The sequence below is a fragment of the Morone saxatilis genome, unplaced genomic scaffold (genome assembly GCF_004916995.1).
Source record: "Morone saxatilis isolate NCDOM2014 unplaced genomic scaffold, NCSU_SB_2.0 Contig24, whole genome shotgun sequence".
NCBI classification, from domain to species: Eukaryota; Metazoa; Chordata; class Actinopteri; family Moronidae; genus Morone; species Morone saxatilis.
The window spans coordinates 4,436,597-4,451,288 of NW_023339807.1; the positions used below are offsets into that span (position 1 = coordinate 4,436,597).

Here is a 14,692-nt window from a genome sequence, read left to right on the forward strand (position 1 = left end):
TACAATTCTGGTAAAATGGTTAAATATTAAAACTTAATCATAATGCTTAAAAAAAGACATCAAATCTTGAGTAACCTATATTCAGAACCTACACCTATCGCTGAGTTGTCTTCCAGGTCCTCTCACCAAAACATGATTAGTCATAGAAGGTGTGTGTCTGCTAGGGCTGATGAAGAGGCTGAAGTGACTCATCCAGAAGGCGATGATGGTGTGTGTGTGTGTGTGTGGGTGTGTGTGTGTATTGTGGGGAGGGTGGGTGACGGGAAGTGTAGACAGGAATGTTTTTCACACGCCCATGCTGTTGTGTACCACGCTGCCTCCACGGAGCCGTCAGGCCCCGATCACGCACCGAGTCTCTCTCCCATTGGCCGGCGCCCAACACACCTTTGCCTCCTATTGGCCGAGGCGTTAAGCCAGGCCCCTCTTTTCCCCACCGGGTTTGAAACGATGAATGGGAACCCGCCTGAGGAGAAAACTGGGAATCATACAATTTTGGTTTCAAGTGTTCACACAAGAGACCAGCAGTGCTCGGCAGTTAAACTAGGTTCCTGAACACCTCACACAGACTCACAGAAGATGTAAGTATATATATTATTTTATATATTCAATAGTATAGCACATTTATTTCTTCTGATAACGAGTACTTTAACTTCTAGGAGGACGTGCTTTTATATATTTAATAATAAATAGATAGTGTAATTGCTTTTGTTTGTTTTATCTCCAAATATTGTTGTCAAGCTTTAGTGTGACCAGCTTATATCTAGGTCAGAGTTCATCAATGTACCAGCGGCTTCATCAGGGATGGCTGTTGAGGAGTGTGTCTGCAGTGTGTGGATGTGTATGTGCTGGGAAGGTCAGGGAGGGGTTGTTAAGTATTGTGTGACTGTTTGTGTAAGCAGCACAGTTAGTGCTTTTGTCCCCCGGAGAAGTAGGTGAAAGGTCCCCAGTGCTGAAGAGCAACAGCTGATCATGCTCACTTCACATGCTCCTTTGCATATTCTTATATATGTGTTGACTTAATGGCAAAACCAATAAGCTTTAAAGCATTGATTGAGCACACTGAGACATGTGGACTGCGTATGTCGGCTTACATAATGTGCGCAGTGTAGGGTTAACTGTATGCACAGCTTTAAATCCAGCATGGTTACAGCTGGTCTGTTGAAGAAAAGTTCATTACAAGACGGCAATGTGTCACATGTTGAAAATGTACGGTGAAGATCAAATGAAAGAGCAGGCCGCGGTGATGTCTTATACTCAATTATGCTCTTTTATTAGAGTTGCAACATGGAAGTTCAGGAGCTCTACTCAGACATCCAGTGTGAATTCCAGCCCGCTCCTTTGGGTGCAGGTGATATGGAGGCTGTGGAGGCTCTGATGTCCATGACTAAGCACCGGAAGAGCTTCAGACACTCCAGACCCCTGACTCCGTCCTCAGACTGCTCAGAGGACGACTCTGTCCCCCTTGGTTCTACTGTGCTACATGACTCTCCTTTGGTAAGTGATACAGATGGGCTCAGAGGTTTTGCATAATCTGGTGTTGGATATGGAAATGTTTATGTTTATGCTCTACTACTTGCATTTAGTTTCATTTATATCTGTAAAGTCATCTCTAATCAACTCTGACTTCACCCCATACTTAATGCCTCACCAGGTGTTAAGATACTAGTAAATTTGTAAATCATAATCATAATAATGTTTATTTATGTAGGACTCAACAAATTACAAAGTTCTTTACAAAGGCAAACAGGAAGCCATGAAAAACAACAGGAATATTCAAGTACATACATACATACATACATACATACATACATACATACATACATACTGAACATTTGAAGTTAAGTAACAAGAACAAACTGATGAGACTTACATAATACATAAACATACACAAATACACATGCACATACAACTTAAAATTAAATTAAGGCTGTATGATAAGAGTGGGGTTTGTAGCCGTGAGTTCAAATAAGATGCCTGTTTTGCAAGATAGAATTTGTCAGTGAAACCCTCCTTTCTTTTCAGTGTATGACTCCGCCGTACAGTCCTCCCCACTTTGAGGCCACCCACCCGCCCTCAGCAGCAGCTGGAAGTCTAAGCTGGCAGCCAACACAAGAGACTCATCTGCACACACACGCTGCTGCTTCTCAGCAACGATTCCAGTGCACCAGTGTAATCCGCCACACTTCAGATGGCCGGAGCTGCTCCTATAAGGTCCATCCTGTCTCCGGGGAAGTCAGATTCACTCATACAAAAGACTCTAAAACAGACCTGAGCTCTGAAGATAGGCTCAATGGCAGAGATTCAATAGGGAATATTGTAACACAGTGTGACTCTAATGCAGCCACGCCACAGAAACCTGTCACTATGACTTTGCCACATGCATTTTTAGCCAGCCAGACCCAGATGAGTCCTATATGCCTGGATGATAAAACAACAAACACACCTCGGGCTGTCTCCTCTGTCCCGGCTGGTGGCCCTGGGGTCTCTCCTGTGCCTGTCTACTGCCAGATTCTTCCTGTCTCCTCTCCTTCCACCACTGTTGTGCAAAAACCTGTTACAGCCTCTGAGAGTCAGAAACAACAACTACTACCTATCCCATCAGCACTGCTGATGCACACACAGCCACAACAGCAGCACAAACACAAACCACCACAGCAAACCCAAGCAGCTTCACCTCCTGCTCAGGTCTTCCTCCTAGGGGGTCAGGTGGCAAGAGGCCCCGTAATGCTCTTTGTCCCTCAGCCGGCAGTTCCTACACTCTACGTCCAGCCAGCACTGGTGACACCTGGTGGCGCCAAGCTACCAGCCATCGCCCCCTCTCCTGGCCCTGCCTTGATGGAGCAAAGACAAAGCCCAGTGCAGCCAGAAGTGTCCCGCGTACGCAGTCATGTTTGTCCCCGTGAGGACTGCAGCAAGACTTACTTCAAGAGCTCCCACCTCAAGGCCCACATGAGGACACATACAGGTAAGAGATGAAAGTATATACATTTTATTAATAGGGCACTTTTCTGGATACTAAAACAAACAAAGCAACTAAAAGTCAGCATCACTTGCAAAAAATATGGCACATGCATGAAAAGACTTCATTGTCTGTCTTCCAACAGGTGAGAAGCCCTTCAAGTGCAAGTGGGAGGGCTGCGAGAGGCGGTTCGCTCGCTCCGATGAGCTGTCTCGCCATCGACGCACCCACACAGGGGAGAAAAGGTTTGCCTGCGCTGTGTGCCTCAGCCGCTTCATGCGTAGCGACCACCTGGCCAAGCACGCCCGGCGACACCAAGCAGCGAGGAAGACGCCCTGCTGGGCGTTAGAGGTCACCCAGTCTGCTGACCACACAGCTTCCACAACACTCTACGTTCAACAAACTCTGTGCGAGGCGTCCTGATGAGACACCAAAGTGAAAACTGTGAGACTGAATGTGAGGCTTTTGTACTCGAGTCTCAGAGAATGCACAGAGGGGAGTGTGTGCCTGATTTTTACACGTCACCATTCAGCTGCTGAACTGAAAATGAAGCATGTAAAGCCTTGGCTACTGAGCTGTTCCCTAGTGATTATAGTTGAAAATGAACGAGGTAATGAGGCTGTTTACATTCAAACTACTGTATCACCTTAAACTGAGCAATTACACTGAATACTGTTCTGTAAGCAACATTCACTTTTACAAATGAATGGTAAATATATGTTTACTTTTAAGTGATATTTGACCAAAGAATGTTGAATATTGTTCTTTTGTGACATATGAAAATCTATTTAATTATGCACAGCAGGGAAAAAAAGATTTCTTTATTAAACTTGAACACATATTTTGTCTTGGCCTTGCTTTTTTGTGTAGTGTCTGTCCAGCCTATTTTACATACATACAATGACAATGAGTTAGACTAACTAGTGTTGTTCCATAGTCTGTACATTGTTTTGACCTGTTAGTTTCAAACCAAATCCCTCTTAGCCTGTGATCACATCATCCAGGATGAGAACTAGGTGAAATCGTGTTACAAGAAGCATTTCTAAAAGTGGTTTATGTCAGCAGGTCTGTGTAATGGCAGCAAGGTGTTACTGATAATAAAACACAGACACAGTGATTCACAGTCCAGTTAATGAGGTGTTTATTACATGTTGAGCACAGATACATGTTTTTAACAGGCAAATGCCCGATGAGTCATCATGCCTTAGACACAGATGGGGAGAAAATTTCACAGATATGATATACCTTGCAAGTATACTTCCACAGTTGGGAAATAATATTCTTCCAACACAGTCAGAAATGTTGAAAAAGCATTTTCAAACAAATTCAGTACAAATAGTGAGAGCAAAAAGTAAGGGTTCTAGCATTATAAATGTTTTTTTTTTTTTTTAAAAGTCCCCATATTTCCATGTCAGCTGATTCATTATCCATCAACACTTCCCTTGTTCCATCTGCGGCACATGCTGTGTAATGAACCTGCTTTGCTATGTTGTGGCATAGCAGCTACCTGCTGGTCCAAGTGAGCTACTCAGCTCTTTAGAAAAACACTGAAACACCAGTTTACTGGTGAACACTGAACCATTAGCTTCCCAACCACACCAGGGCAGACTGCACTAATCATTGTTCCAGGAGTGGATTTCATGCACACTGATCACACAGATGAGTAAATGCACCTCCATATGCAAGTTTCCATTTCAAAAACACTGAGAAGGACGACAGATTTGAAATGTAATAATAAAATCAAAAATCACACAAAATAATCTATACAACCAATTAAAATCATAAATACACATCTTGTAGCATAGTAGCCTACAACACCTCAGAACTGTGTTTCTGTTTAAATACACTGCTTCACTCAGGGATACATATCTTACTTTACAAGACTGGCAACAGCATTGAATATATAGATAATACATTTGTCAAATATAATCATTTAAAATAATTATATGTCTACTGTATGAGTGTGAACTATAGTGCCATGGGATGCCCAAAGCAGAGGGAAGAATGCATCTCTTGTCGGAGCTCATCCATTTTGTTGCATACAAATGAACATCTACTTGGGTTTTCTGGGTTTAATCACTTACAATACTTTACGTTGGGGTTTTGAGATGAATTCAGTCTGGTCCCAGCAATTTCAAGCATTATCTGCACTGTTCATCCCGGTGGAATGTAGGCCAGAGGAAGCTAGCAGCAGAAATCAGTAAAGAAAAGGTTAAAGTCTTCCTGGTCTGATGATTGCTAAGCTGGGACAGACAGGGCAGCCTCTGTTTGGCAGGAATTGAGGAAATAAGGGACCAATGAGAAGTTCTTCAATGTAGCCTCATGGGTGACACCAGTGTCCTGCATCTCAAACCTGGTGGGGGAAAATGAAAAGTCAAGGACACTATCTGCAAAATTTTTTTTTTAACATTCTCAAGGTTTCTTTTAATCTGGGAACTTTGCAACACACTCTAGGTTTAAAAATACTCCGCCAAGGAGGTCCTTACCAGTCCCTAGAGGAGATGACATAGTATACAGGGGGTGAAGGGGAGTCAGTGGCGGTGCAGAGGGGCTGACCCAGACTGTATGCTCCTGCTTGGGTAAACATGAGCCAGTCTCCGATGTTGAGCTCAGGCAACAGACAGTGCTCCACTACCTGGTCCAGGTCATCCCCAGAGGGACCCCACAGGCTGCTGCCAAACACTGGAGCATTCAGGGCCGTGTTCTGCTAACATACAGGGCAGAGATCATTTATTTAGTAATCCAACACATAATGATCTTCATCAACTGGAGATGATAACAGGTCGACAGATCTGAATATCATAGCCAGTTAAGAACAATGAAATAAAGTTTCCTACAACTGTGTTTCTTCCCCTCCGATTACATAACCTATTACTGCTCAGAGCAGAAGATGGTGGCATCTAAGATAATTCTTATTCTACAGTGCGTAAATGTATCCACCTACTTATTAGGATGTAATGTGACTAACAAGTGTGTAATTAATCAAATATAAAATAAATGTATCTCAAAAGTATTGAGAAGCAAAGAGAACGTAAAGTTTTGTGGTTACATCTTGACCCATAGAGAATGTTTGAGACTCACCTTGTGAACAGATGGAGCAGCGATCAGTGTTTCAGAGAGTTTGCTGGCAAATGACCCATACACTCCCTCGTTCATGTAGTACTGGAACTCTGGCTCATCGTTGGGGGATGGATCATCTGTTCAGAGAGATGGTAGCTACTGTTTGTGGCTGTTGGATTGACTTTACATACTGCATCTTTCATGCAACAGCTGCATTACATTTCTACACTTGTAATGTTGCCAATTCCTGGACATTCAAAATGGCTTCCCCATGACCCTGCAGCATGCTGTATAAAACTTGCCCATATTAAGTCTGTTTTCTTGCCAGTAAATAAGTCCTAGTCCTAGATTTTGAATATATAACCTAAATGAATATCATGCCACTGACCATGTGCCTGGTCCTGCCGATCACGTGCCACCACCTCCTTGGAGATGACGTTCACAGCCAGAGTGAAAGCAGAGGACACGAAGAAGCTGCCAGGCTCCGCAATGATGGAAACTCCAGTAGAAGAAGGGAAATACAGGTCCACCATAGACATGACTGTGCTATTGATCTGCAAGAGTTGACAGGGGTAAAAAGTAGGAACCAAAAAAGGGTAGGTCTTTAAAAAAAGACATTTTGAAAAAGCAGATAGAAAGATACTGACCAGTTCCAGCTGCGTCTCAGAGCCACTGAAGCCACTGCCGATATCTAGGATTTTCATGTTGAAACCAATTTCCTCCTGAGGCAGACAAAGGCTTGTAAATGTGTAACCAAAACACCAGAGATTACCAAGTGAGAGTTTCTAGAGCTGTTGCACGTGTCCAAAACATAAAGCACAGAATCACAGAACTGAACAGTGCAACTAACAACATAATAATCAACATTACTTACTCCCATATCAAAGACACAACGGGCATCAGATATGGCATGGATGTACACCTGGTCATCCTTACAGGAGCTGGAAATGTGAGATCTGCCAAGGAAAAGGACATGGTTAATCTTCAAACTGTGACATCTTCACAATAAGTAAAAAATCTATCCTGTAGCAGGTTGGACTGAATAATAATTAAAGTCATTTGTTCAAGAGAGAGCTGAGAATATGTGTATTTCTTCAGAGTGCATATCTGCAAGCCTCACCTGACTCCAACCACCTGCACACCCAACTCCTTTGCCTTCTCCAGCAGATGCCTGCAGTCCTTGAGGGAGCAGCCAAATGTCATGCTCATCTCATCGTCCTGGCTAGATGCTTCTGTTGAAACCTGTAGCAGCAGCCTGAATTAAATACAGGATCTTGGTTACTGGTTTGCGGAGAAAAAAAGAAACCAGATGAGTTGAGAAGGTGATACATTATATCCCAAAATGTCTGCAGCTCAGACCAAATGAATTTATACAGCCGGATTTGACAGAAAGCCTTTTGATAATGGCAATCCTAATATGCCAGACGGTGGGAAACAACACACTGTATTTCAAGACACTTTAAGACACAGCGTAAGATGGACAGCATTTAATGACTCCAATCCAATTACTTGACAATGTTGAAATAGCAGCTTGAGTCATGAGTCACATGATCATTGACACTAGGACTAATGCTCATCAAGCCCTTACTTGGCATTGGGGTGGCAGCGAGAAATCTTGCGAAGCTCCGCTTCATTATCACACACCAGGAGGTCAATGCCGTTCTTAGCAGCGTATTTAATCTGGGAGACTTGTTTGCAAACACCGCTGTAGATGATGTCTTCTGAGGGAATACCGTGGCTTTGTACTAGCTCAAGCTCAGACTAAAATACAAAGAGACAAAGACAGAACAGTATTACACAAATATAATGTATGTGGGCTAGACATTTCATCATACATCCTGCATGGTTTACTACAGACAGGATATATGATCAACAATTTCTGAAAAGGTCGGCACTGAGGTACTCTGACCACTTGGTGGTGCCTATATGTCTATTCTACAGCTTGTGGACCAAGAGTTGTACAATATTAACCCCGATAAATGTACAAGTAGTTGCCCTGGTAGAGACAGGGGTGGTGCATTACTGGATGCAATTACTACTTTGTAAAATGGGAAACGTAGAAAATGTGATTCTTTTCTGTTGAGAAACCTGAACCGACAACAGTGACCATGCTTGTGAGAGAGTACCTTGTTGGTGCAAATGAATCCAGTGCCAAGGGCAGCAAGAACTTCAATAACAGTTGGACTGCTGTTGCATCTAACAGCGTAGTAGGGTCGAATTTGGGCCATGTGGGTTCGCCAGCGAACATGCTGCCTCATTATAATTCCCAGGTCTGCTACAAAGAATGCATTCTTCTCAGACTGAGGAAGAAGGAAACATACATGCGGTCGAGTCAGACGAAATACACACTGCAAGCTTTTGCACAACCGTCTGTGTGGAACCACAGCACATGTAATAAACAACACAATACAATACAGTAACAGGTGTTTGAGGCAATTCTAAGACCATAAGAAATTCAGGTTTAGCAATACGTGCTAAATGTACATGTTGTTGCAGTGAGAGCCCTTACCAGAGTTTGTTCATAAATGTGATTGTCAATCACGTCACAGAGGGCCGTTCCTCCCTCCAGTAGACCGACAGAATACTGTGGTTCATCAGTGATTCCTTTCATCCTCTCAACCGTTTTCTTCTAATCCGACAGGCATAAAGAATGTGGCTAGTCCAAAGTGGTCTTGCTCGCTCCCTCTCGAGCCCCTGGGGTCCTAGACTTATGCAACAAACTGTACAAGAGAAAAAGCAAAGTTCACATATGACACAAAGCCCAAGAAGCATAACAATTCAATCATATTTGGATAATTACTCATTGATGTTGTCCAACTCTCTTCTAGTTTATTCAGTGGCTGGAACCTAAACCTTTCTGATGAGATCCCCAATCAAACAAGTCATTTTCAGTGAGCATCCAATCAGAGCACAGAGCAGGCTCCACGTTACAGGACGGCTTTGTGGAAGAGGCCTATTCTTCTGAAAAGCCGCTGTGAAAACACAGAGTCTGGGGCACAGGGTTCATTTACTTTACCATCAATTACTCCCAACAATCACCATGAATCCCTGAGCTGGTGACCCGTAAAGGTTCTTTTTGATGGCATTAAACAAGGTACAATACTGGCGGCATTGGTGTCACAACTTCACTTTCAATAATGATGTACAATACATCAGAGAGGCGCAGTAGTCTGGACTGGAGCAGATGTGACATGGCCGTGGCACTGGGAGGTCAAAAAGGGAGACCAACAATGTGTCTAGAACGCCTGCTATATTGCTGACAACTGTGACAAGGCAGCGGCTACTGCTTCAAAAAAGTGCAATCACTGACAGACGTGTACAAGGGAAGTAAAATCACCGGATGATCAAGACACTGAAACCAAGTCCACATGAGACTACAAATGGTGTTGGTCAAAGTCTACAGTGTTGGTCAGTGCTCCCCCAAACCCTGTAAAGTGCGATATTGTGCATGAATAATGGACAGACGGACATGGGTACATTTGCAGAGCCCTTTTCACTGTAAAGGAAAATTTAATTGTTGCAAATTTTCCAAACTGTATAGGCTTCAATTATTAAATCCTCTGTAGGAACAGGAGTTAAAAATGGACTGCGAGATGGCTCAACCCAATCATCTCTTTAAAAATCAACCAAGATGTTACATAACTTTAAAGATGCTTAACTATGACTTACATAACGTTTCACTTTTGAAAGAAGTGATGCCATTCATGGGATTTACAGTTAGTATAATTAATGCATTATATACACAAAGTAGAACTACTTAGAAGATGTAACTATTAGCAGAATTAATATCCATCTATAACCTAATGCATCTCTCTTATTGCAACTAAATTGGGGCAGGAGAAAAGCTACTGCAGATAAAAGCAGTCCAGAGCACCGCGTTCAACAGGAGTGCTGAAAATAGATCAGAAATGCATGATCTAAAATAACTAGAAACTGTTTGTGATTCATGTGGAGCACGCGTCTTGTTAACACACCCTTTTTAGTCCTTCTGTCAGGAGTTCATTAATAGTTAATAAACAATGACACTTGTCCATTAAAACAGACACACACAAACGCAAGAAACGGTTTTATTACTTCTACTATGAAAACATAGTCAGTCAAACAATCAAAGAGGACGTATTCATTCTTACAGCTAATGTACTCACATGGATGAGTCCTGGGATGAACTCCTCCACTATCAGCTAGGATCCCAAGGTGGCTCGGCGTTGAAGTCAAATGGCTCTCGGTATAGAGCTGCCCCTAGATCCTCGGGATAGTTGTTGTACACCTGCAGGGGACATTTTAGGATAGGGGACAAAGGAATCAGTCACTGACAGATTAACATCTCTGAGAAGGAGAGCGACTGTTTCCCCGCTGACATATGATCCAGTCTACCTCAACATGCAGTTTGTGCACAAAAAGCTCCAAAGTGGTTGAGTAAGTTACAACAGGTGAGCAGCTGAGCAGGCAAAATGTTGAGTTCATGGGAGTGGTATTAAGAAATGACTGTTAATGGTTTACCTTGTGCGTAGTAACAAACACACACCTTTCCTGTCATGGCTGTTTTTAAATGGATCCGTTGTTAGTTAGTTTGGACCATTGTCCGTAGTAAACTTCACTGACGCAATCATGACTAGCGTTAGCAGTTTTGGATGGATTGACATTACCATGTTAACACAACAGCTAACAGTATTTTCACACCCTTGCACTCACTGCGCTAATAGCAAGCTGCCAGCTACCAGTTTAAACCCACACACCTAAGTTAGCTACCCCGCTATCGTAACAGGTGAAGTTAGTTTTGTATTCATTGGTAACGTTAGCATAAGGTATTAGCGTCAGCTACCTAGCAACACACAGTGTAGCTAAGCTAAATATTGTTTTACAAAAATCAGTAACACATTTTTTTTTCAGTAGCTAATAATGCTACTAACCATTACTTTATCTGTAATCTCTTATGGCTAAGTTAGCATTTATGGCTCGCTGGCAAACGAACGCTAAGTTACCAGGTTAATATAACAACATGCTAAGTAGCAGGCTAAAGCGCGGTTAGCTAAGATTACTTACGTCTGCTGAAAACCCAAATGAGGGGACAGAACGCTTTTTCTTTTTAGGCGGAATTTTTAAAGAGTGGTGGGGTTACTAAGAGAGAAAAGGATAGCTGCCATGGACGTGGTGGATTAGGTCGAGTTATTGTCGTCCGAGGGTTTGTCGATGAAAGCTAGTAGGGATCATTTGTCACGACCGAGCGGAAGGCAACAGTGGAGGTCGAGTGAGACGGACCGACACACGGTACCGTTCAATGCCCTGCAATCACCACAATATCCGGTTCAATTATCAAAATAAAATCCACATTAACCAACATATTGAAACTTTTTTTAGTAATACAAAGCACCAATGTGGAAATAAAACCACACTGAAATAAGATATTGATCTTATAAATGTATTTTTAAGGAAATGTTCATTCTTCTTTAAAATGACTACCGAATTACAAATTATATAAACATATTTTCCGGTCTGCTTCTACTTAAATATGGGGAGTTTGACACATTTTAGATGGGCGGAGTTTAGAGCTGTCAAACCCAAAGACGACGACCTCAGTTTTACAACACGATAATAAATGACATGTGGAACATTTATTCATTGACTCATTAAGCCATAAATTATTACAATAATTAACCCTTGCTCTAACTTGCGATAATAACATATAATGATAATAAGGATATATAATAATAATAATAATAATATATAATTCAATGATATTAATAATAATCCAAAGATGAGTTTGTTGTTATATTTTTTTCCCCATACAATTCACAGAATAATTCAGAAATATTCCAGAAACCGTGAGATTAAAATGTATCTTCAGCAATAAAATCACAGATTGGTTGACTACAAGCTATATCTATAATAACCTGTATATACAGTATGTTAAAACAGTTAACCTGTATAAAATGTCCAAGAATTACCTGTGTTATGTCTTCATTGTGTTCCCCATGGCTCAGTAATAAGGACAAAATGCTGTCCAATAAAGTTAGCAGAATTTTCCTTTTTTCCTTGCAGTCAAAGTCAACAGTTGCAAAGCATCAGTCCCATGAGTAATAAATAGATGGGTGCATGTCTTTTGCTTCAAGCAAGCAAGTTCAAGCTCAGACTGGATTTCCCCGTCCCTTTGCCTTTGTTGTTGTGACTTTGAGAAGTTGTGCCTGCCTCTGAAAATGCAGGGTCTGGGGCCGTGTTTTTTCCAAGGAGATAAATTTGCATGTCTCCCTCCTCAACACTGGAGGAGGAGGGTGCCAAGGAAAGCTCTGCTACTGTTAACTAAACAGAAGGGAAGTGTTTTCTCTGGGGCCTTTTTTTTTTGACTCCATATCCATACTGACATCATCTTGATCTTAAAAGACGCAGACCTGAGCATAAAATCCCAAATTCAATGTCTAATTCCACAGTGGTCATACAGTGGTTTTTAGAGGTTTTATTGCATATTTTATTTTTCTTATTCAATATTAATTTACTAATTTTAGTAATCTGTAATATAATTTCTTTGCATATTTCTTTAGTATTATTGGAACATATATCTATGAAAATGCGTATTGGAGTTCACCATTAAGATTATCTTTTTGTAATGATCCACTTGTGTGTGTCCTGGAATTAAAGTCTATTTTCAGTAGTGTCTGTTTAGTCTTTGGGCACTCATTCCCTTGATTCTGAGTTTTCAAGAATTGTTACAGAGTGACAGAGACCTACAGTACAGTCTTTGATTAACTCAAAAATGCAGCAAAATATGTATGGAATGCACATAAGAGCGATTATGTTCTCACTTCTAAACTTTGCATCGTGTTGTGTTTTCTAGGATTAAAAAAAAAAAGAAAGTCCTAGTCTATCCAGATGTACCTATTCGAGCAAAGCAAGATTGCCTACATCTTTATCAAGCTGATCGTTCCACCTCAAATAGTGCATGATGTGTTGTTTTTTTACCAACTAACCAGAACAGTTGTGAATTTACTGTGATATTTAAATGAGCTTTGAGCAGCCCTCAGGAAAAAATAAACAATAGCAGCATTTGTTTCACTAATAAAACTACAGCTTAGAGGCCATTGTGAAGGCTGAAGAGGCAATGTCTTTTCCTCGGACTGCAACACAAAAGCTGTTCCGTGTTTTGTGCCTGTTTTCTCCGACACTAAATGAGACTATGTATATATAAGCCTAATCACACATAGCATCTAAAGTGGCTTCCAGTAAAGCACAATGTTTTATTTCCATTGTTTGGATCATAATAGCCACCGCAGCCACTGGGTATGCGACAACGGGACATGTGTACCACCCACTGTGAGGGCAAATACTCCAGTGGCTGCATTGTGCAGCAGGAATTCTTATTTGCAAACATTGCAAACAGATTACATCAACAGACAGATTTAGAAAGACCCAGCATAGATTAACCCTGACTGACCAAAAGTCTCCAGTCAGAGGAATAAACATCAGATTCCAGCAAAGGCAACATAAAATGAAACAGCAAATTCAACTAAATTAATTGCCCTCTTTGTTTTCAAGCATAAAATGTTTATTATAAACAAAATGACGACCAGATAAGACAACTATAAATCTACAGTATCTACATATTTGAGTTACAGTAATTGATTTACTCATTACGTGGACATAAGTGACTGGATAAACCCATCATGAATTGGTCTTACGCAACACACTGGTGTTGTAAGTGTTGTTCGGTCACTCAGCAGCTCTTTCTGCCAAAGAATGTTGCTAAGTAAAAGGAACTCCAAACAAACTTTTCCTCACACTGATCTGAATGCTAAGCAGGGAAATATAAAGCAACTGGCTTCAGTGTAACAAATATGCAAAAGCAATCTCACTATGAATTTCAGTTCATTTCTTTTCTGACAGTTATTACAGCTACGCTTGTGAAAATCCAACGCAATCTTCCCCAACACACCCGAACATTGACTGTAAAGTAGTTCAATTTGTGTTTGTACGATATGCTACCAAAAAGGATCTGGCTTTATCTCTGGGCTTTCCCAGGACATGTCATTCTTAACAATGGTGTCAGAGTAGTGGAGAGATACAGCCAGATATACCATGATGGTCAAACAATAACACAATCTAAAAAAATGATGCACATTTCACCCTTGTTTCCTTTCTGCCGAGACAGATTGCAGAATAAGTAATTATGATGAATTCATAACATAACTCTTTGTCAGTAGTTCATTATATGTGGTTTACTGTAAAAGTACATTGTTTCTGAGAGAATCAGACCACATCAATTAAACTAAATATAGACCCTGCATGATACTGTATGAAAAGTGTTTTTTATTATGGTTTCTTAGATATTCTACAAGTAAGTTGTGTAGGAGAATGCCCTTCCTGTATGTGGATGTCTACCTGCACAGATATGGACTACATATACTACATATGTATCTTACACACCGCAACATATATCCACACTAACCAGTGGTGGAAAATAACTAACTACATTTACACATTTACTGTACTTGAGTACAATTTTGAGATATTTGTATTTAACTTGAGTTTTTCCATTTTATGCTACTACTCTATGCTTGTAATCCACTACATTTAATAGAGAAATGTTGTACTTTTTATTTTAGAAATTTGGTTATTAGTTACTTTGCATATTCAGATTAACAACTATAGTCAACAAGTAAAATATGATGCTGTACTGTTGTG

General features: G+C 41.0%; 2 protein-coding genes across 4 annotated transcripts; one reads left to right on the top strand and one right to left on the bottom strand.

The window, feature by feature from the left end:
* Positions 1-419: 419 nt before the first annotated feature.
* Positions 420-3,800, top strand: LOC118335528 (Krueppel-like factor 10). Its single transcript, XM_035671844.1, has 4 exons — positions 420-578; positions 1,276-1,494; positions 2,023-2,965; positions 3,105-3,800. Exons 2-4 carry the CDS (start codon positions 1,285-1,287, stop codon positions 3,380-3,382), a joined length of 1,431 nt encoding a protein of 476 aa, XP_035527737.1. The 5' UTR covers positions 420-578; positions 1,276-1,284; the 3' UTR covers positions 3,383-3,800.
* A 276-nt stretch (positions 3,801-4,076) lies between these two features.
* On the bottom strand, positions 4,077-12,199 carry LOC118335529 (antizyme inhibitor 1-like). 3 transcript variants are annotated; one of them, XM_035671845.1, is made up of 12 exons: positions 11,063-11,283; positions 10,165-10,286; positions 8,529-8,739; positions 8,146-8,319; positions 7,608-7,780; positions 7,140-7,274; positions 6,894-6,975; positions 6,667-6,741; positions 6,408-6,573; positions 6,041-6,156; positions 5,446-5,666; positions 4,077-5,312 (listed from the first exon to the last, which is right to left on the bottom strand). In XM_035671845.1, the coding sequence occupies exons 3-12, from the start codon at positions 8,628-8,630 to the stop codon at positions 5,198-5,200; spliced, it is 1,359 nt and encodes a 452-aa protein (XP_035527738.1). In that variant the 5' UTR covers positions 8,631-8,739; positions 10,165-10,286; positions 11,063-11,283; the 3' UTR covers positions 4,077-5,197. The 3 variants fall into 3 exon arrangements, with proteins under 3 accessions (XP_035527738.1, XP_035527741.1, XP_035527739.1); XM_035671848.1 differs by having other exon boundaries at positions 5,446-5,663; positions 11,063-11,282; XM_035671846.1 differs by lacking the exon at positions 11,063-11,283 and adding an exon at positions 11,965-12,199 and having other exon boundaries at positions 5,198-5,312.
* Between the last annotated feature and the right edge of the window lie 2,493 nt (positions 12,200-14,692).

Bases quoted from the DNA above. Each gene is read 5' to 3' on its own strand.
- LOC118335528 (XM_035671844.1), top strand. From the start codon at position 1,285: ATGGAAGTTCAGGAGCTCTACTCAGACATCCAGTGTGAATTCCAGCCC. The intron at 1,495-2,022 runs GTAAGTGATACA...CTTTCTTTTCAG, and splicing joins TGCTACATGACTCTCCTTTG to TGTATGACTCCGCCGTACAG. The intron at 2,966-3,104 runs GTAAGAGATGAA...GTCTTCCAACAG, and splicing joins CCACATGAGGACACATACAG to GTGAGAAGCCCTTCAAGTGC.
- LOC118335529 (XM_035671845.1), bottom strand. From the start codon at position 8,630: ATGAAAGGAATCACTGATGAACCACAGTATTCTGTCGGTCTACTGGAG. The intron at 7,781-8,145 runs GTACTCTCTCAC...TTTGTATTTTAG, and splicing joins GATTCATTTGCACCAACAAG to TCTGAGCTTGAGCTAGTACA. The intron at 5,313-5,445 runs GTAAGGACCTCC...TTCCCCCACCAG, and splicing joins GTCATCTCCTCTAGGGACTG to GTTTGAGATGCAGGACACTG.